The 22,081-nt window shown below is 32.7% G+C and overlaps 3 protein-coding genes across 14 annotated transcripts in view; all 3 read right to left on the bottom strand.

Annotated features, from left to right (window-relative positions):
- The window catches only part of Galphaq (G protein alpha q subunit), a 30,344-nt gene extending 23,159 nt beyond the window's left edge, over positions 1-7,185 (bottom strand). For 3 of the 7 annotated variants that reach the window (XR_016177318.1, XR_016177319.1, XR_016177317.1), the window contains exon 1: positions 3,995-7,181. Coding sequence is in view for 4 of the 7 variants with exons in the window: in XM_089174670.1 (XP_089030796.1) it covers positions 3,995-4,112 (118 nt within the window). In the remaining 3 variants the exon portion in view is untranslated. Of the gene's footprint in view, positions 1-3,994 lie in introns of all 7 variants that reach the window. The other 4 variants (XM_089174670.1, XM_089174671.1, XM_015317956.2 and 1 more) reach the window with 4 other exon arrangements.
- On the bottom strand, positions 4,933-10,243 carry LOC107064852 (uncharacterized). 3 transcript variants are annotated; one of them, XM_015317961.2, is made up of 7 exons: positions 9,955-10,243; positions 9,590-9,873; positions 9,185-9,475; positions 8,836-9,119; positions 8,600-8,724; positions 7,638-8,532; positions 4,933-5,491 (listed from the first exon to the last, which is right to left on the bottom strand). In XM_015317961.2, exons 2-6 carry the CDS (start codon positions 9,806-9,808, stop codon positions 8,441-8,443), a joined length of 1,011 nt encoding a protein of 336 aa, XP_015173447.2. In that variant the 5' UTR covers positions 9,809-9,873; positions 9,955-10,243; the 3' UTR covers positions 4,933-5,491; positions 7,638-8,440. The 3 variants fall into 3 exon arrangements, with proteins under 3 accessions (XP_015173447.2, XP_089030798.1, XP_015173449.2); XM_089174672.1 differs by having other exon boundaries at positions 8,862-9,119; XM_015317963.2 differs by having other exon boundaries at positions 7,638-8,724; positions 8,862-9,119.
- A 200-nt stretch (positions 10,244-10,443) lies between these two features.
- Amph (amphiphysin) overlaps positions 10,444-22,081 on the bottom strand; it is a 33,880-nt gene continuing 22,242 nt past the window's right edge. Inside the window, exons 2-9 of one of the 4 annotated variants that reach the window (XM_015317944.2) lie at positions 18,107-18,242; positions 15,802-15,992; positions 15,424-15,696; positions 15,213-15,331; positions 15,065-15,108; positions 14,584-14,757; positions 13,985-14,163; positions 10,444-13,898 (exon numbers count right to left, since the gene is read on the bottom strand). In XM_015317944.2, the coding sequence (XP_015173430.1) occupies positions 13,818-13,898; positions 13,985-14,163; positions 14,584-14,757; positions 15,065-15,108; positions 15,213-15,331; positions 15,424-15,696; positions 15,802-15,992; positions 18,107-18,242 (1,197 nt within the window). In that variant the 3' untranslated portion in view covers positions 10,444-13,817. The remainder of the gene's footprint in view (positions 13,899-13,984; positions 14,164-14,583; positions 14,758-15,064; positions 15,109-15,212; positions 15,332-15,423; positions 15,697-15,801; positions 15,993-18,106; positions 18,243-22,081) is intronic. The other 3 variants (XM_015317945.2, XM_015317947.2, XM_015317948.2) reach the window with 3 other exon arrangements.

The following is a 22,081-nucleotide window of genomic DNA, read 5'->3' as shown; positions in this document are numbered from 1 at the left end:
ACGAGTATCGATAATGACTGGCTTAAAAATTATGCATGTTAATATAAACAGCAGGTATCGTTCTCATGCAAATGTGACATAAGTCAAAGCGCCAGTTCTCCCTCTCCCAACCAACCTTTTTCTTTCTTTTCCTCTATCTAACTTTCAACGAAGAGTAAAACGTTTTAAGATCAATGAACTTGTAAAGATCTTCCAAAATTTCTTATCCTAGACTTCCATATTGAATATAAAAATACAGCACATATAATAATAATTTACTTATATTTTTCTTGTTCTCTGATTATGCATCTGACACTACCAGAATTTAATCCCTACGTATTTAACACTAGATATACCAAACCAGTCATTTTGACTAGTCCGGGCCATTTTAATTCAAAATTTCTACATCATGTAACATTTGATTTCTGTAATTAATTAAACGTTTTGTTATTTAAAAATATCTATAAATCCATTTATCTATTAAAATTATTATTATTAAACATTTTGTGTTATTTTTTAAGAGTAAATAAAGACTGGAAGCCTCAAAAAGCATTTTTTTTCTATACACCAGTCATTTTGACTAGTGTGGTAGAAATAGGTATACTGAAAATGGTAGTATATCTAGTGTTAAAAGCTTCCAATTAATTTGTGAATTCCATTACTAATCTTTAATTTATTTTCTACATAAACAACAAATAAAATAAACTCGAAAGATGGAAAAATGTACATTCATATATATATGTACAAGTTTATGTATACATTACGTGTGCATGTACGAAGTATATACGTGTAATATATATACATAATTTAATAACAGCACGTTAATTGAATCTAACGTCTAAGCTATGTATGTACTTTCGCATTATACATGTATGTAATAAGTATATATGTACGATAATGGACACTGGGAATATAGTATATATATATATTATTTACGTGAGATACACGGAATATTCGGCACGAGTGGATTTAATTTATATCTGGATCGATAATGAGAAATACGATAAGTGAGATATTCGACAGAATCGGTCATACATATACATATATATACATATATATATATATTTTTTTTTTTTAATTATTTATAGATAACCAATCAAAAATAATTTTCATTATTACATTATGTATATGCGTGTGATTATCTCTCTTAATAATCGCATTTACAAACATATGTAAGCATGTTTATATATATATATATATATATATATATATATATATATATATATATATATATATATATATATATATGTATATGTATATATGCATGTACGACGAAGGTCGGTGAATTAAATCAATGCGCCGAAGATACGAGAGAGAGACAGAGAGAATGTGACCGAGAAAATTATTCCACGTTCGTCGTAACGCTGCTCACGTTTTCATGGCCGGAAGAACAGAGTCCGAGTTAATACTTCCAACATATTTTTCGTCGCTTACAACCAATGAAAGAAACGAGAAAGAAAAGAAGTACGAAAAAGGACCATAAATCAAAACCAATATAACAAGAGTTTAAAAAAAAAAAAAATCTTTCATATGCAAATGCACATGGGAAGAATGTGTATTGAAAATTTTCGGTTAGAACCCAATCACCGAGAAGAATAATAAACGATTTATATCGCTTATTTGACTCGCGTGAAATTAGCCGGGAATTATCTCTGGCGGGAATGCCGAAAGATTTGAACTTTGTTACGAAAGAAAAATAAGTAACAATTAAAAACATACGTATTATTTAAATAATGTATATCATTTTGTACATTTATATATATTCTATTACATTATATTACGCACACATCATATATGTATATACATATGTGTGTATATATATAAAGAGAATTCATATCGAGTTTCGTGTCACGCACTGAGAACGTACCAGGTAAATATACACGCGCGCCTGCTGAGTACGGTGTTCTTGAGTGAATCACAAGGCCCACAAAGGCGCGCGAAAGTACACCACTTCCCTCCCCTTTAGCCCCACTTCCTACACCCCGTTATTTACGCTACCTATCCAGAAAAACGAAACAGAAAAAAAAAAAGAGAGGAAAAAATAGAAAAGAAGAGAGAGAAAAACAATGCACGCGTAACGAACTACTATACTTTGAATTGTCAAAAAAAAAAAAAAAAAAAAAAAAGAAAAGTGATTTTTACGTAAAAGAAATATTTTCTGTTTCATTAAAAGCGTTTGTGTATAATAAGTGAGAAAGGGAGGAAAAAAAAATGAGAATGAAAGAAAGAGAACGGAAGAAAAGTATCACATTACCGATTTTTTTAACAGCGCCATCACGTGATTACTACGCGATATTATATATATACTACGCGTTACCTTTAAACACGAATATACCGCGTGTCTTATTAGAATCGATACATGCAACGAAATGATTATTAATATCGAGTACGAGTTAAAAATTCCCCCAAGTCTTTAATATTTATATAGTATTTCTATTTATATATAGTTTTTCTAAATGATTTTAAAAATGTCTAAATTGTGAGTGGGAAGTAAGTAAAATTCTGATTGATCAGTAATAACATTTTCATTGGAATAGACCAATTAGAATAAAACCAATCAAATTAAAGTCTTACAGGAAATTTTTATAAATTTTAAAGATCTGTAAATTACGGAACGATCTTAAAATTTACGGAACTGTATTTTGAATTAAATGTTTTTTAAATTTTAAGCCTCTCTCTCTTTAAGTCTCTGTCTTATAAATAATTTGAAAAGTAGATACTGATGAACTGTCATTGATTAGGATTTACAATCTTATCTATACGGACCAATCAGAATGATACTAATTTGCAAAATGTAAAAGGCTTGAAATGTATATATTTTAATAAACATCTAACGAGAGAATAATGACGAATTATCCTAAAAAGTAGTTAAGGATATTTTATAAAATCTTTAATTATTTAAAAAACATAAGCACGAACGAATCGAATTTAAACTGACATCAAAAATTCAAACGAAACATACGTCCCAAAATCCCTAATAATAATCCTAACAATATCAACAAAGATGTAATTAAATATAAAATTTGTTATCTGTTATTAATTAGATACTTTTTAATTTAATTCATAGAACATATGTATATAATTAATTATATAAAGTCCCTAATCGTTCCAAAATTCCAAATAATACTACAGAAAGAATAATGAAATAAAACGTGTTACACGTGTGTAGACTATATTAGAGATAAAGTAAAACAGACAATAATTAAATAAATAAATAAATGAATGAATATGTAAATAAAGATCATTAAGTTTAAACGATCGAAGTTGGAATCGTTCAGTTTACGCCGGCCGGGCCGGCTCAACTACAATTGCGTTCGATCGGATCTCGCGTACGAGGCGAAATGTACGTGCGAGTGAGGTAGGGGGAAAACGAAGAAGACCGAACGAGCGATGGAAAGAGACAAGGAGGGGGAAACCAGAGAGGGGAGAAGGAGTAGTAGGAGGAGAAAGAGAAGGAGAAGGGGGCCACTTCGTCGATCGTCGCACTTTACGGGACGTATGAATGAAACGAACGATCTTTCGAAAGTCGCGAACGCGGTTGCTCGTGTGTCGCGTAACGAGAAAGAGAGAGAGAGAGAGAGGAAAGGGGGAAAAAGAGAAAAAGAAGGTAGAAGTCAAAAAGAGAGAGATAGAGATAGATAGGTGTTCCAAGAATCCGTCGAGCTGTGTGGCGCGAGCGTCGTTACGCGGCACGGCTCCGAAAAAACGACTTAAAAAAGCACTCTGTACAGTAGAACACGACGGAAGAGTCAAAGACGACGAGAAAAAAGAAAGATAGAACGAGAGAGAGAGAAAGAGAAAGACAGTGGGAGAGTTAAGAAGAGAAGTAGGTGGAGAAGAAAGGGGAGAACGGTAGATTCGGTCGAAGTCGTCGAAGCGACGACGCCTTTTCACCGGTTCTCGTCGCACGCGCGATAAGGTGTAAGAAGTAGAGAACATCGAGATTTTCCGAATTCCGCGAGAGTATTTAAAAAAGAAAAAAAAGAGATGAGATAAAATAAAAAAAGATACTCACCGAGTAGTAAAAGCTTAAGTTCTCTCCTGGCATCTCGTTTGTCCCTTCTCAGTTGCCTCTCGATTTCCTGGTTGATACGCTTTTGCTCTTTCGCCTCTTCCGACAGGCAGCACGCCATGGCTCAGGAAAGCGATATCCTCCGTGAAAGGAGGAAGATAGGAGCCTTAGGGAGGATTATGGAAGAGAGAGAGAGAGAGAGAGAAAGAGAACAAACGGTTTCGGATAAAAATGGGACTGCGGGGGTGCAATGGAATGAAGAGTGAGGAAGGGGTATAACTATTTGTAACGCGACGAAAAGCGCCGGCCAAGCGCCGACCGTCGTCGAGACGACGACGACGACGACGACTACGACGTCGACGTCGACGAAAAAGAATTAAAGAAGGACACGGTCGTCTATCGTCCGGTTGATATTATCTCGACAGGGCGATGTACGAGAAATAAGAAGAGGAAGAGGAGGAGGAAAAGGAAGAGGAGGAGGAGGGACGACGTCTCGTCGCCGTCCTCGTGGTCTCGGCTATCTTTCTCCTTCTCTTCTTTTCAAACAACAACGACGGCGACGGCGACGACGACGACGACGGCGATGACAACGATGATAATAATGACAGGGACGTTGCTTCGACGATGACGACGACGACGACGAGGATAATGATGATAATGATGACACTATTACTATTACCGACACGACCGGCGTGTAAAACTCTCCCAACGATCGTTGTTGTTGTTGTTGTTTTTGTTGTTGCTGTTCTTCTTTTGATATTACTGTTATTGTTATTATTATTACTTGTATTATTATTATTATTTTTATTATTATTAATAATATTATTATTATTACTACTACTTCTAATTTTTCTTGTTTGCACCACGAGCTCCTCAAACAACACAACAATCACCACTTCCAGCACCTTTTCTACCTTTTTATAAAGCTTTTCCTCTTCTTCTTTTCTTTCTTTTTCTTCTTCTTCGTCTTCTTCTTCTTCTTCTTGCACCACCGGCACCAACAACACTCGTCGCACCACGTCCACCACCGCCACCACGACCACCACCACCAGCACGGACACCACGGCGGCACTTCTTCAGCACCGCTTTTGCTTCCTCTTTTTCTTCTTCTTCTTTTATCTCTCTCTTCTTTTTTTTTACTTCTTCTTCTTTTTAATCCCTCTCCTCGTTCAGCGCGAACACTAACGAGGAGGATACCTCACCCGCTTGACGGTAACCTAAACTATTCTATCTATCACTCAACGTGGAAGAAGAATAAACGAAGAGAATGAAGACAACACCACAACAGCAACGTCGACGACGACGACGAAGACGACGACGATCGTTGCTCCTCCCGACGACGACGACGACGACGACGACGACGGCAGCGACGCATCAACGCATTCACGCACTCACAACTCCCTTCTTCTACTTCTTCTTCTTCTTCTTTCTATCGTCACCACCTTTTCTTAATACACTCCTCCTTCTTCTTCTTCTACTACTTCTTAGTTCTTTTCTGATCTTCTCTCCTCAAAGAAAGAGAAAAAGAAAAACAGAAGGAAAATAAAGTACCCGAGAGATTTGCGAGTAGTGCGGAGCGCACGCTCGCTCGCACGCACGCACGCACGGGGCACGCACGCACGCATGCACGCACACGAGGAACAGAGAGAGATAGAGAAACCAACTTGAGCGTCCTCGGGGCCACGACGATTCCACACGACGATTTTTCCACGACCACGACAGACCGACCGACCGACCGACGTTGATTATTAACACACCAAACTCACGAGTACAGTAGTAACCTCCTTGCTCTAGTTCCTTATATCTTTATAATATGTTTCTTTTTCTACTAAAACACGATAAAATAACGACGACAATAACGATGACGACGACAGTAGTAACGACAGTAGCAACGACAGACAACGACGACGACGAGGACAACGTCGACGAGAGATATCACCGGCTCTCTCGTTTGACGCTCTGTCTCACTCACTCTCCCTCTCTCTTTCTCTCTCTCTTCCTTTCTCTCTCTCTCTCTTTCTGTCTACGCTCCTTCGCTCAAGAGCGTACCAATAGCGCGAGGGATTTTCTACAGCTCGCTCGGTTGGGTGTGGTAACTCACCGGGCTGTCTCTCTCTCTCACTCACTCTCTCTCTCTCGTTTCCCCTTCTTCTTTACCTTCCACTCTATCCTTCTACCTCTATCTCTTTCTCTTTCTCTCTTACTAATTCCCTCGCTCACTCTTGGTAAACTTGGGAGAGAAACTAGAGCCAACACCGTACGAACACGAAGATCTCACCACGATGTCGTTGTCGACGACCACACGACGACGACGACGGCGACGACAACGACAACGACAATGACAACGACGACGAAGACGACGAAGAGGACGACGTCAACGTCGACGAGAGGAACCGACGATAGAGGATTATTACGAGAATGGTGTCTTTAACACACGCGCGCACACACACGCTACAGAGGAGAACAGACTGGGCTCCAAGAGGAACTTACTCTCCTGCCACCTCTCGTTCTCTATCTCTATCTCTATCTTTATCTATTTATCTATCTATCTATCTATATTTCTATCTTTCTCTTTCTCTCTCACTCTATCTCTCTTGGTGTCGCTCGAAGCAAAAGGCGACACGACCGAGGGTGGAAGAAGGAAGAAGGTAACCGGCCACACACGGAGGTTCGAGCGCGGTGAGCGAACTCGAACGATTCGCGGCGCGCCCGTTCGGTACACGGACTTTTATCGACCCTCCTACTAACTCCTCTCTCTTTCTCTACGTGGAATCCTGTTAAACCAAACCAGATTGACGAAGCCCGACAACGACGACGACTACGAACGTATTTACGTACGTACATACGTACGAACATACTACGTTCGAACGAACGAACGAACGTACAAACATAAGAACATACGAACGAACGGATGAACAAACAAACGGACGGACGGACGGACGGACGAACGAACGGAACGACGAACGAACGAACCAAGTGTCGCGAACGCGCGCGCGAGTTAGGCCATCGCTCTCTCTCTCTCTCTTTCTCTCTCTTTTTCCCTTTCTTTCTTTTTTCCTTTCTTTTTCACGTTATTTATCGTCTTACTCTACTTGTCGTAGAAACGGAAAAGAGAGGGTGGGAGGAGGAGAAGATAAAGGAAGAGAGAGAGAGAGAGAAAGAGAGAGAAGGAGAAATAGAGAGAGAAAGGGAAACCTCGGACATATACCACTGTGATAGAACACGTGTTTCCACACATTATACCCACTGTCTTTAACGAGATTAAAATCCGACGTTAAGGGCAGCAGCGATCTCTACCCGACCGCCACCCGTCGGGGGAGGAGGCACGGAGAACGTAACGACGACAACGCACCGGCCGAGACACACTACGGATATAGGTTATATTCTATCCCTCTCTTTCTCTCTCTTTCTAACCATGCTCATTCGCTTCATGATACTCTCTCTCTCTTTCCTCCCACTATTCCTCTTTAGTCTACCTTCTCTCTCTCTCTCTTTCTCCCCCTGCCCCTATACGATCAACCGATCCTCATAAAGCGATACACCTGCCCTCTGTGAGTATCTCTACGCATCACTACTTTCTTACGCTTATTCTTCCATATGATATTCTTGTTTAGATACTTTTTTTATTTATCCTGTAAAAACATACCTTTTTAATTATTAACCCTTTCCTTCCTTTTTTATTTATTCTTAAAGCGCGATGTCTTCTACTTCTATTGTCAAATGTCGTTGATCATCGTCTTCAAAATATTGTTTTCGTGTGAATTTCGATACCTTCGCACGCATCGTTCTCATCATTATAGAGGGAGTGTCGTGACCTAATCGAGAAAACGGCGCGCGTCTTCTCCCAGGCACCGTATTCTTTCTCTCTTTATTCCTATTGGTTACGCCGTCTTGTATGCGCACGCCGCCATATTGCTTCAAACTTTTCAAATTTATGGCGCCAACGTACTACCCGATATCGGATTTTTAATCTTACTACTCGTTCGTTTATTTAATTTCTTTTTATCTCTGGCTTCTTTCCGATAAAAGAAAATATATTGCGGTTATGCTTGTATTTTTTTACATCATAATTTTATCTATATTTTCCTTATATATAAGCAAGTATTTACGTTGAATGAAATCTTTATTTATGCGAATATTAACGCATTACATAGGTACAAATTTGTATAATCTTTTATACAAATTGGTTTTATTTTCTGTCTTAAAACGAACTATTAGTTTTTTTTCTCTATGAATTATAACGGAGTTTTTAGTTTATCAAATGATCCGGGCACAGACAAACCTTGACACGTTCTTGCATGTAAGAAGATTAAACTGACTTTGAGATGATAATAAGGCTTCCCAAACCGTTTACAATTTGTATACGACGTTTTTCACCGACGATTTATTATGTTTGAGGAAGCATTGGAATGAAATTTTATCGTGCGATTATTATTAACATTATTATTATTATTTCTTATCAACGCGATTTGTTGTTTGACACAATTGACACGTTTCTACGTTTTCCGGTATTTCCGCGGCAATCATGTTGTGTTCTTTTACTGCATGAAATATAAATTACGATTATGTTATCAATCAAATATGATTTTTTCTTTTTCTTTTAGTTACCTAAATCCTCGACAGACAAATTATCTTTTAGTCGTTTGAATATCTCGGGAATTTCTTTGAAATAATCCAAATCGTTAAAAAATTCTACGATCCTTCCGAAACCTTCGTGCAGTGTTACCAGTCGTCTGCAATTAAAAAAAACAGCGCCTAACATAAACTTGAGAACATTCAGGGATTCGATTTAGGGAGTTTTAATCTCAAAAATAAAAGAACTGAAGTTATTTTTTTTAACGTACGCGTTAACTACTTTCGGCAATCTTACATCCAAAATTTGTCTACTCTCTTGATAATCCTCCAAAATAGAATTATATTGACAACGTAATTTTTCTAATTGCAATTCCGACAATTTCGATGTATTAAGAAAATGTTGAAAATTTTTGGCAGCTATGGAAAAATTTTCTTTCCTCGATTTATGTTCCTCTATTAAAATACGCAATTGTTTAGACATTGTCATACTCTTAGAACAATGTTCGCTTAAATCTCGTAAGAATGATACTCGATATTCCTTTTTATTCTCCATCTAATCAGCGTAATCAACAAAACATCAATTTTATACATAAGTTAGCCATTTGCGAACTTGTCTACCTGTTGAAGCTGTTCGGCCAAAGACTTGAAATTTGTTGTTGAGCTACCAACCAAAGTAATACGAGTACTAATTAACAATTGTCCAACATCCATCACCCTTTGAGCAGCTTGATTGGTTACTTGTAAGGATTGTATATAATGAATTAATGCCTCAAGTGCATTACTGATCAAATCCAACTGTTGCATTAAAACTGCTTGCCTGTCATCAGCTAAGGCTTCCTCAACCTGACTTCCAATCAACCTTAATTCCATGTTCTCCCTTGTTCGTTGCGAACGCAATCTGTTCGATCTCTGTTTAAGAAACATATACAGTATACATATGTACGTACAAAGTTTTATTCTTAAATCTTTCTATCTGATTCTCATTTGGTGCCATTTTCAAAACAATACGTGCATTCAAATTACTGCCTTGATATTGTCGTTGATTAAATACTTGGAAGACTTTTTCTTATTATAATGTTCATAACATAAACAGCAGTCCACCGAGTGATGTTCTTCTCCAGAAGCTCCATGTTGTTGTACAAAATCTACTTCATCTTCTTCCGAAGTCACTGGCAAATATGAAAAATGGCGCCTGCATAACGAAGGCTCGCTCCAACGTTTGTATTGATTCTTTCGAAACATTTTACAACTTTTTTTCTGTCTTATTAGACAAAATTAAATACTCGAGATCCTTTTTAATCTTTTTCCTAAAATATAATTTACTTCGATAACCACTCTGATACGTTTGTAGATTTAAATTTTCTGACAAACTTTTTTCATACACTTACTAATTTCTTCAGCGATCATTTTGTTACATAAATTTAAATGTTTTTATTATTTATCGACAAGACTGATGTAATGGAGTACATTTATTATAGTTTTTCAAGGTTAACTTGATGTAATCGATTCTAATAAGATGATATAGTATTACAATGCATAAAAAATGATCTACGTTTAGGGGATTCACCTGATATCGTTCGAGACGTGCGACTACAGCGACACATGCGGTAGGAAATGAACTGAAATCGCACCAATTTGAATTCACGGCGCGAAACCTTGCAAATATTTAAAAAATAAAACGTTTTTGTACGTGATATTTTATAGTTTATGTTATATTGATATTTTAAGACAGAAACTTTGTTTATATTTATAATAATTATTAAAAAAAATGTGTATCTTTCATAAATAATTTTCAAAGGAATGAAACAATCATGGCGAATCGGCGAATATCTTATTTGAAATAAAATCTATGAAGAGAAAAAGAGCGTAAACATTAATTTCGAATATCAATATTATATTGCATGTGTATATTTAATTTATTATAATCTAAAAATGTTGATAATACACTACTACACTATTCAATAATATTCTTCTATTTAAGCTCAAGTATAGAATGCTTTGGTTATCATTGTTTTTTTTTTTAAAACGTATATTATATTGCCATTTTCTAATCATGTATGTATAATAAAATTGTAATTCGATTATTTCCGAAGTACGCATGAGAAGATTTTAAAGCGTTGTCGGAAATATTACATGGAAAAAGAGGGACAAAATTGAACCTCTTGAATCGATTTTCTTTCTTTCTTTCTTTTGTTTGTTTTTTCTATTTTTCCTTTAAATGCAAATCGTTAGATCGGATAAAAATTGTACGCAGTATAAAGGGCATATATTATTATTATTATTATTATTATTATTATTATTATTAATATTATTATTATTATTGTTATTATTATTATAAGAAAATTTCGACGAGTTTCCGATTATTCGTACCATTTTATAAAGATTAATTTTGTACCGTGTGGCAGTAACACGTCGATTTTCAAAACTAAACGCACACTCACTCACCCGGTCAACGCTGTCATAAAAATAATGTTCTTAGCATTTTTTATACTTATTTCTTCTTTTCCTTTTAACTCAACAAAAAAATATATATTCATATATATTATTTCTTTATCGTTGAATACATCCGACAAAAAAAGACGATAGCGGGTAAATACATGGTACTCGACGATAAACTTAGAAAATCAAGGCACAACTTTTTACACTCCACTTTTAATTATATTCCGACTTTCGGATGAATTCAAAATATTTCCTAAACGATGACACATGTATTAAATTAATTGAATTTTATTACGAAGTCTAAATTTAAGTTCTCTTGAATAATATGATATAATTTATGCTTGTGTATAAATATATATGTGTGTATGTCCGACAAATTTGTTGGAATGTAATTCAATCGAAATACAGTCAGGATTTAAATAAAAATGGAGTATAAATATTTATACCTGTAACAAATAATTATCAAATTGTTTTGTTTTGTTTTTTTTTTCTTATTGCGCTCTTCTTCACAGTCTTAATCAACCAGCTCTTTTGGCATAGAAGAATCAAAGTTCACAGTTTTTTTTTCCTTTTTTGTTTTCTATGAGTTTCTTTTGGTCCACGTTTCAATACGCTTACAATAATTTGGCTTATGCAAAAGATTATTGCACACTTAACTTACGCATATAATATTTCTATATATATATATGTATCATAATGCTATATACCGATTAGAGACGAATCTGTGAGAACAAAAACCTGTGAAGAAACTTTTTATTATTTTAATATTATTATTATTATTATTATTATTATATTATATTAATATTATTATTTTTATTAATATTATTATTATTATTATTACTTTGCCCAATAATACTCTTAAATCATCTTAAGATTTACTATTAGTAATGACAATGGATCAATCAATCGTTTAACAACAAATTCATCTTCCGTTTTTTTTTTTTTTTTTTTTTTTTTATAAAAGAAACAATCCAACTTTCTTATTGATATTTTACAAATAATCATTCTGAATAATATAATATAATAGAAAATAAAAACACACACTCTCACAAGTGGAAGCCGAATACCAATAATCATTTTCTTATAAATAATACTATCTCTCGCATTATTACGTATATCATTATAGCACTGTTTCTTTTTGTTTATATTAAACAAATATGTATGTGTGTAAATGTATATATGCGATACATGATTGTTCTACAGATCTATGTAACGAGTATTAATCAAAATTATAAAATTGCTGATACTGAACCATTGGTATCCATCATCCTACTTTGACTATACAAATTAATACAGGATCAGTACTAACAGTTTCTTTTGATTACTGTTAATAAATTTCCTAAGCACACTTGTATCATGTACATAAAATACTCATCAAAGAATATACAAATGTGATCATTAGTTATTTATCGTAAGAAAAATTCAAAAAGGAATAATAATAATAATAAATGAAATTTAAAAAAAAAAAAATCTATCATCGAGAGAAATACTATTATTGTATCTCTGTTCAATGAAAATAAAAAGAATGGAAACGAAAATAAATTTAAAATATCGTTGTAAAAATCATGACACAACATATCCTATCAATTTATATACATCGTTCTACTCGATCTCGTAAGATACTTTCTTTCATCTATACTCTCTCGTCGTGTAAGAATATTATTTTTCGTAAAATTTGTTTAACGATTAAAAGTGCAAAAATTTGATCTAAATGTTATTTCATTTTCTTACTCTTGATATCTGAAACTACCTCTAGATAGTTTTTTGTCGAGATGATTTTTGTTGTTGTTTTTGAAGAATATAAAGTAGAGATGATTAGACCTTGGAAAAATTTGGTTAAAAAGACTCTTCGTAAAAAAGAGTACTCGAGTAAAATTATCCTATCGATAAATTTTTTTGACAATAAATCTTTTAATGATTATATTTCTCCCTTTCTCTCCTTTCCCCCCCTTTCAGTGGCCACGAAAAAGTAATATCTCATAAAAGTTATTTATCCCTAAAAGTAATATATGTAGATCTATGTACACTTCCATAAAATAAAATTAATCTAATATACAAAGTGTCCTGTAATTAATGGTAAATGTGAACAGGGGATGATTTTACATGCAAAAATTAAATCGAAAATGTACAGTCAAATTTTGCGACAAATTTTCAAAGCTTATTCTTTTCCTAAAGATAAAAACTTATAAGAACACATTTAATTCTACATTTTTGATTTTTTTTTTTACATATAATCATCACTCCCTGGTCTTTTATACCGCAGGTTACAGGACACCCTGTATATATTAAATATATATATTTATATATTGTATTGCGAATTGTATTACAATATATTATTTAAATATTTTTTTTTCATTTGATTGTTAGTGATGCGTATATTCATTCGTACATTCGATATGAGAGGATTAATCTCATATTAGATTAATATTATTATTATTATTATTATTATTATTATTATTATTATTATAGTGAATGTTTGTTGGCACAGACAGTGGCTGGTTTTAAAGGCACTTTGGGCTGATTATTATCCACAGTACCATCCAGCAAAACTATCTTATTATATATCAATTCCCTTATATTGTTGTTTTATTTTTATATTTTTTTTTTCAAGATTCTGCTTCTTAATTTTACGACTCGAATGTAACACTACCTTCTTTTGATGAACTCAGTGTGGATCTTATTTTTTTGTTTTTTTCCTTTATAAGTATTACATCCGATCAATTTTACCTTTTATACGTTTATTTATTTATCAAGACCCCATTTTTCTGAGCATTCCGATAGTAAAAGATAAACGTAAAAAAACAAAACCTTTTCACAGCGGCTTCGTGAAGTTTGCTGGAAACATTCCCTTTTCATTTGTACCCTCTTTGATACCCATCAACCAGCCCTCTTCCTAAAGTGACAACAAATTTCATGTTTTCTTTCTATCGTTAATGATTATTATAATTATTATTAATAAAAAAAAAAAGAAATACGAACCTGTTCTTCAGGATCATTGTATTCTACGACGCGTATTATTTCACCAACGTCGAACGACAATTCATCCACATCTTCCCGACTGTACTTATAAGTAGCCTTGACCCTATACAAAACACCAGGTGGCAAATTGTCCGTTGTCGCCCCTGCAGAGAAATTGGTACCATTTTCATATTCCACGTCTAAAATTATCGAATCCGCACCATTAGTGATGGACCTATCGTAATCTAATAGCAAATTTAACTTGCCAAAATTATAAATTATATATATATCTCTCTCATTTGATTTTGTATTTTTATTTGAAACGTTAGAACCAACAAGTCAAATTCGCTAGGATACATCATTTTAAAATTCAGTATGACCATGCACAAATGGGCAGACGATTTAACGGTCCATTTCAAAAGATAACTTTAACATAAATAAATTTATATAATTAATATTTAATAACATTAGTTTTGCTGCGATTAAGATAAAACGTTGTTATTAGTTGTATCATTTCAATATTAGAATTTAACATTAAAATGGCTGAAATTTGTTTAGTATTTTTCCAGTATTTTGTTTCCACACACAGCAATTTTGTTGAACAAAAATAATATACTTACCGACAGGTATATCATAAAGTTCTTCAACACGTTTGGTAGGTGCGACTGTACTTTGCGGAGAAGCATCCTGATTATTGAGAGAATTATCATTGCTATTAGCATTGCTGTTAGCATTGCCATTTAATTGGGTCGTTGGCGAGGTGTCTCTAGCTGGTGGTACCGAATCCTCCACAGCTGCAACACGCAATAAAGCACACTCATACCACACACGTTGAAACCCATGACTTTTAAAAGGCTTTTTTTTTTTTTTTTTTTTTTTTTTTTTAAATCAACCCTCTTTTAATTTTTTTAAAACTATCTATCTCTAATTAATAAATATTTATTTGTTCTCCATATTTTTCCTTTTTTTTTTTTAATGATAAAGGATATCATCAATCGAAGGAACGTCTTAATGCATGCAATATATTAGTATACACATTGTCTGTCAACGTACATAAATCAAGCATTTATATTTCTATATCAATAAATTTTCTTTTTTTACCTGCCGAGATGTTGTTTTGCGACGGTTGCGTGTTTATTATCAAGCTGTAAAAAATACAAATCTTGTTTAATATCTATATGTTAATATTTTAATTGTAAGACTTATTGTAATTATTTATCAAAATAAATTTCTTTTTCATTATACTTACGCTGAATTGGCATTTGGTGATTTTGGTGATTGGGGTTCGGTGTTTTTCTTCAACGTATAAGATCCTCTCTGACTTTCATTGGCAAGTTTATCAACTATTGCCTCTAATTCGGAATATACCTAAGATATATCAAAATATTGATTAAATAGTCTAAACGCTGGAATACATTGTTTTTTTTATTAATCCCAAAAAGTAGGATTAAAGTGCGAACCTTGGCACTCTCGGCATGAAAAACTTGCTCGGCAGCGAATAACGTTTGTAAATTGGTCACAAGGAACAAAACACGAGAATCGTACAATGCTGGTAATTCATCATGCAATTCTGAATTTAATTGTTCGTATGTACGTTTAGCTTCTTCCAAAAGTTCCTTGCCTCGAGATACTTTAAGTTCATCTCTCTTTTTTGGATTACACTGGAGCGATTGGAAATTGTGTCTTTGACTATCGTAATCCACTAATTTTCTTCCACGTTTATCAATTTTTTTCTATAGAATTAACAAACATTCATTAATTACAAATTATCAATTATTTCAATTTTATGTTAAAATGTTACATCATTTTATTTCTATTAATTCAATATTTTTACTTACTCTCATCTCGGGGAATTGGCTTTGATATGTGTTGAGAGGTACAAGTACTTGGTCCGCAAGTTTATGAGTGAAATCTTGCCATAGCATATCCAAGTTTTGTGCTTGCACGTAAAGAAGATCATGACCAGTCCATTGACTCTCATAGATTTCATTTAGTGAATCCATCAACGTCTTCGATGCTACTTGTACGGCTGAAAGTACAAGAATGAAAGAAAATAAAATCAATGAGAATTATCTCAATCGGATCTATCAATCTATCCCTCATCAATTTATCTTATCTATCTTGATCGAGACTTCATTGAAGACTCAAAGAACAGAAGTTCTCAACCTTCCCATTTACTACATCATTGATAAACTAAATTTGAATTATTTTTTTGTTTTGTTTTAGATGTACAACTGGTCACCTTTACAAAATTTGGGAATACCTTGTTTATACATTATGTTATACATGTTACATATTTCATGCAATTTTCATGTCGTGCATTTTAACTTGAGAATCCCTGTCCTAGAGATCTTGATAAATTTACGCTAGACTTTATAAGCTAGGAAAGAAGAAACCTTCGAGATAGACGACATCTTTTTCTAACAATAAGTAGTAACATTCAAAGTATATACATAGCCTTGATGGGAGAGAGGGTAGGGGCTGAGTCTTAGCATTTCCGTAATCTTACTTTCTTGACATACTTTTCTACTGTCTTTCATCTTTAAGTGCATTCACCTGTCGAGATATACCTAATCGTTTCAACTTCTTCCAACTTTGTAGAAGAAGAAGAAGAAGAGGAAGAAGATTAATAGGCGTTAAGAAATTCTAAACGATAACGAAAGTGTTTACTAGTCTATCGAATTTCTTTTTTATGTATAATTAACAATTTACATTGAGATTAGAAATCGAATAGAAAGAAAGAGAGAGGATAAGGAAACATTTAATTTATAGAAAGAAATGGGTGAAGAATTACATGATAGAATTGCATAATTTATAAAAAGATGGGATAGAGAACCACGTGTTTGGTTTAATGTATAATCTATGCTTGGTTAAATATACTGAACACGTTTAATGTAACAAAAAAAGAGGCGTGTAACTCATTAATATTGTTCGTTGAACTGTTGGAAGATTACAGGTTACGTAAGAAGTAGCATGATCATCATCATCATCATCATCTCTAGGCGTTGATAAAACACTCGTTTAAATTGACGACGTTTAAAAGGAAAAAACGTTTTATTGGTTTTTTTTGAGACTTGTTCTTTTTTCGTTCAATTTTCATAAGAACAAATGATGTGGACTTTTGAAAGAGTTGATCATGTGATAATGTACTTATGATTTAAGTATTTATGTACGTCTGCACTCTTGAGTAACCTTGAATTCACGGTCAAGTTCTTACGATCTTCCGGTTCACGTGGTTGCTTTTTAACACGTTGCACCACCATGTGCTGTTAAGCTGTACTGCACTTTATAGTGTGGTGTGATGTGGTGTGCTGTGTTGTGTTGGGCAAACGATCAAACGAGGATAAGAGTTGAGACGTGCGTTTTAATTCGTAGGTAGTTTCCAGTATAAATTGTTAATACGGATCATAGAAGCAGAGTTCCGGTGTGCCATCATCATATAGGGGAATACAAGAAAATTTACTCTTCTTTAGACTAACTTAATACCAAAAAGAAAAGATAATTATATATATAGATTAAAGATTAAATTGTTTTAATGACAAAGAAAATCATAGTTCTAAACATTTTCTTATAATGTTTATTAACCATAATGTCTTCAAATTTGTCTTATCTTGGTTTCTTTATTATTTTCAATATGGCGAATATCAACTCTACATTTATAAAAAAAAAAACAAATTGGAAAAGAAATATATGTTACGTGAAAAGTTATTTTTTATAATTTAAGAAATTCAATTAAATTATATTCCAATTACGAATAAAATAAAATACAACCAAAATGTCTTCAAATTTGTCTCATCTTGGTTATCTTTATTATTTTCAATATGGCGGACATCAACTCCGTATTTATAAAAAAAACAAAATTAAGATTATTAAGAAATTTAATTAAATTATTTCGACTATGAATAAAATAAAATAGAAAAAAAATATCTTTTGGTAATAAATTCCAATTCAAATATGGCACAGTTCGAATCATACAAGTTTTTAAACAGAATCCAAAGTAGCAAGGCATTCGAGAAAAAAAAGAATCGAGTTTTCTGCCTATCCCCTCTCTTCATCCTCCTCCTCCTCATCATCCTCTCTCTCATTCTCTTTCTTTTTTCTATATCTATCTCTGTCTCATCTTTTACGGTATGACCGACTTACCTCGAACACACCTGATGTAATTGTTGAACTCCTTTTGTAGCCTGTTGGCAGAGTTTTGCTGCCTCGTAAAGTTTTGTAGGTGCTCGTCAAATATGTCGTCCGCTGTTCTGTCGACCTTCCCGAGATTCTGAAGAAACTGAAAAATAAAATACAGACCAAAATTATACAAACATATCTTTTCAGTTATACCAATACCAATCACATAAAACATATTCTGTCCTCCCTTTCTCCAACCCTTCAAAAATGAATCATAGTTTTATTGGGTTGTTCGAACAGTTCGTGCAGATTTTGATGGGAGATTGAAATGTTGTGGAATTTAAGTTTTTTTTTTTGGTATATATCTATTAAATTATATCTAAGTGCCATTCTGTTTAACAATCTTTCTCCATCTTTAAGGGTAACTTCAAAATTTCCTCCTTTCAGAACTTTTCAGGTTTTTTTTTAGCAAAAGAACTTTAATGCCATCTACCGGAAATCGGCACGAACTTTCCATACAATCTAATATAATAAATAATAAACAGAAACTAATGATAAATAAGACCCGTTTGTCTCTTTAAGTAAACAAGTCAGCCTGTTTTTTTTTTAAAATTATAAATTTTTAAATTGAACAACGAACGATTGAGAAAAAAAAATAAAAGTTTTAGGAAGAATCAAAGAACTTTTGCGTGGGATTTGAACAAACGTGGGCGAAGGAAGGGATCGGATACGTACACGTTTCCATATACGAACAGCGTATAAGAAAACGCGAACGGATCTTTTGAAAAGATACATATACATATAAAAATACAAGAATAAGATATTTAGCGATTGTTTCGTATCAAATAATATTAGACTAATTTTAAAATCGGTTAAGTAAATTATATGATTGAAAAATTAGTTAAATAAATTTAGGATTCACCTAGAAACCTAGTGGTACCATCATCCTGTGTAAATATTTAACATAAGAGAAAGTATACAAAGTATACGTCGGAGGTCTGTGAACTCATTTGATTCGTCATTGGTTGATAAGTACACGAATGATAATTCCATGTGAGAAAATACCATCTATAAATAAAATCATCAAGCACGCTTAATGATTAGTCACATATGGTCACGAGTTGTTTTATCGGTGACAATTTTTCTGATAAATGATAACAATAAAACTTCATGCAATAATATATTGAGTTGGCAAGAAAGTAATTTCGGTAGTAAGTAAATATATATATAAATATATAATATTATTGAGTTGGCAAGAAAGTAATATTTTATACTAGAAAATTCGAAATTACTTTCTTACCAACCCAATAATTTTAATTATTATTTGAAAGAAATAATAACAAATATTTGTCTATTTATTTTCTCTTTTTTTTTATGTCTAATAATTCCAAGTGAATGCAGTTTCGTTACATTCATTGTTGTCTCTTAATTCTTTTCTTTCTTTTTTTTTTTTTCTAAGTATTATCATTATTTTTCCAAGCAATAAGGCATGACGTTGCGAAAGGGTACAGTGTTATTATGTAATGATAGATGCATCTCAACCGAAGAGAAATTTCACACTTCTGATTCATTCTTTAGTAGGAATTAATAAGATTCAATTTATTAACATTGCAATGTATTTAAATAGGACATGAAAAGCTAATTTTTTAATTTTTATTCTTACCCTTTTCATTTTTTCGAAATCTTGTAAGCTTTGGAAGAACATAATTAATTTCAAAATTTTTCATTTAGACATTTTTAACACACCTCGTATAATTTAATTCAAAAATTAACATTCCTAAGTAGTAAATAATACAATGATTTTAACAAGTAATAATTCCAATTTACGATTATTTTTAATGAGTCATTGATCTGTTTTACGTGAAAGAAAATTTGAGTAGAGTTTTTTTTTGTTTTTTATCGACTGATATGAATGACAAATATACCCGCCGAACGATGAGTCATTTAACGAGATACGCCTTAACGCTTAGCATTAATTAATATTATTATTATTATTTTTTCTTTTTCATTTGAAGAATATTAAACATCGAATGTAACAGTTGAAAATATTCTTAACAAAATCAACAAAATTATATTACATCTTCTTATCTCGAATCAAGTTAAACAAACAAATATATTATTCCTTTGATTCTCTTTCTTACCCCCCGAACGACGCCATCTTTCTTTTACAAACTGGACACTAGCCAACATTCCTTCTAAGTCCGTCCATAACCTAAGTGCTAGTATCGCGATTCTCTTCAAACTATTTGCACCTTTTTCGGTCCTCTTTCTGTACTGTTTTCCCTGCCAAAAAAAAAAAAAATATACGTTGCACGAATGCTATTAGAACACTTGTGCAAGGGTTAAAAGTTCCTAAGATCTTTTTAAAAATCAATTACTCTTGTCCGTGACCTTTAAAGCTAGCAGTTTTATGACCTCGAAAAAGAAAGTAGCCTAAAAAATTCTTAAAAAAAGATACAAATTTATAAATCATTTGAAAACATTTGATTCATTCTTTCTAAAATAAGATAAAAACCAATTGGAAAGTTAAAGGAGTTTATATAAATAAAATTTGGACAAAAATAATTCGATAAAATGCTTGTACACCATTGATAACAATCTAGTTATCAAAAATTCAACAAACGATCTAACGAACGCTATTTTTCTTTACAGAAATTACGCAATAATCTACTTTTGCAGACTCTATTTGCGGAATGATCAGTTTTTCGTTTGAAGGTAAAAGATACGAGAGATCTTTTTCGATTAATAAAACGCGTCTGGTATCCAGCTTCTTTCGGATTATCATAATAAACTTGTTGTGAAAGGTTATGTCGACTTATTGTGGAGAATTCTGATCACGTGACACTGATTGATACTTCCTATTGTGTATAACAGACGTAGAACAGGCGTGTTCAATGATATAAATTTTTAATTGTATGTATAGGGTGTCTTGTGTAAAACTAAACAATTTCAATTTATAGAAATAAACTGTATAAAATATTAAATAATTCTTGGTAACGAAAGTTAGAAGTGTTTTCTTTCATAGAATCAAATATTCTTATCACGTTTGTAAGATGTCGTTCGTGTTATAGCTCTTGAGAACGGTTTGCTGTCAACGTTCATGAAACGAGATCACAGTCATTTTATATTAAACGTTCAATTGATTCTTTCAACTATTTCTATAAAGCTATCAAGAGTTTAAATAAGACTTTTCCGTTTAGAGAGAGAGAGAGGAATAACAACCATTTTGTAATATGGCTGCCGGTTATGTGATTACGATTGTAAATTTTTCTTTTTTTTCTTTTAAAATTATATTAACGATGTTATAATTAATTTAATAAATGAATATCACACATAATTATTCTGTTCGATTGCATTTACAAATATGGTAGTCATCTTGTATATCTTACAATTTTATCTACCTACAAATAAATTTGAAAAAAATAAATATATATATATATATTGAATTGTTAAAAAACGTTACAAGAAGAATGTATCGGTGTGTTTCAAAATATTTCCTTAACGACAATAGTTTTTATCATCGAATGAGTCACAAAACAGTAAACATGTTATCCTACGTTGCTTCAACGTATACAGATTAGGTTATGTTTTATGTCGTTTTTCGGATTACCGACTTGTTTCTACAAAGACAAAAATGAAGAATGATTATTATTATTCAAAATGGAATCTTCGTTCGTGTCTCTTTAAATCGTATATGCATTTTCGGACATATGCTTATTAATTACAGTTATTTGAAATTTTTTAGACTATCAGTTGACCGTGTAATTTTTTAATGTCGAAGAACAAAATTATTTTTAAGTCAATTAAAAATTTATAAGAGTCATTTTGTACAACATAAATTTTGATATTTATATCAACTGCAGGGCTTACAGTTTATTAATGAAAAATAAAATTAATTAATTAAATTTGAAACACATGGTAATATTTGTCCACCCTGTATGTATAATGCTTACAAGATTATTGATAAATTACTCGATCAATTAGGATACCGGTGCACCG

Source organism: Polistes dominula, unplaced genomic scaffold (assembly GCF_049000335.1).
Source record: "Polistes dominula isolate Pdom_NZ unplaced genomic scaffold, Pdom_raw_medaka contig_16, whole genome shotgun sequence".
NCBI lineage: Eukaryota > Metazoa > Arthropoda > Insecta > Hymenoptera > Vespidae > Polistes > Polistes dominula.
The sequence above is the reverse complement of the archived record's forward strand: the minus strand, read 5'-3'. Positions and strand labels throughout refer to the sequence as shown.

What these genes read in the sequence shown, in the direction of transcription:
- LOC107064852 (XM_015317961.2), bottom strand. Translation starts at nt 9,808, where the DNA reads ATGTTTCGAAAGAATCAATACAAACGTTGGAGCGAGCCTTCGTTATGC. An exon ending in TTGCCGAAAGTAGTTAACGC is followed by an intron (nt 8,725 to 8,835) that starts GTACGTTAAAAA and finishes TTTTAATTGCAG; the next exon opens with ACGACTGGTAACACTGCACG. An exon ending in TTTGTCTGTCGAGGATTTAG is followed by an intron (nt 8,533 to 8,599) that starts GTAACTAAAAGA and finishes TATTTCATGCAG; the next exon opens with TAAAAGAACACAACATGATT.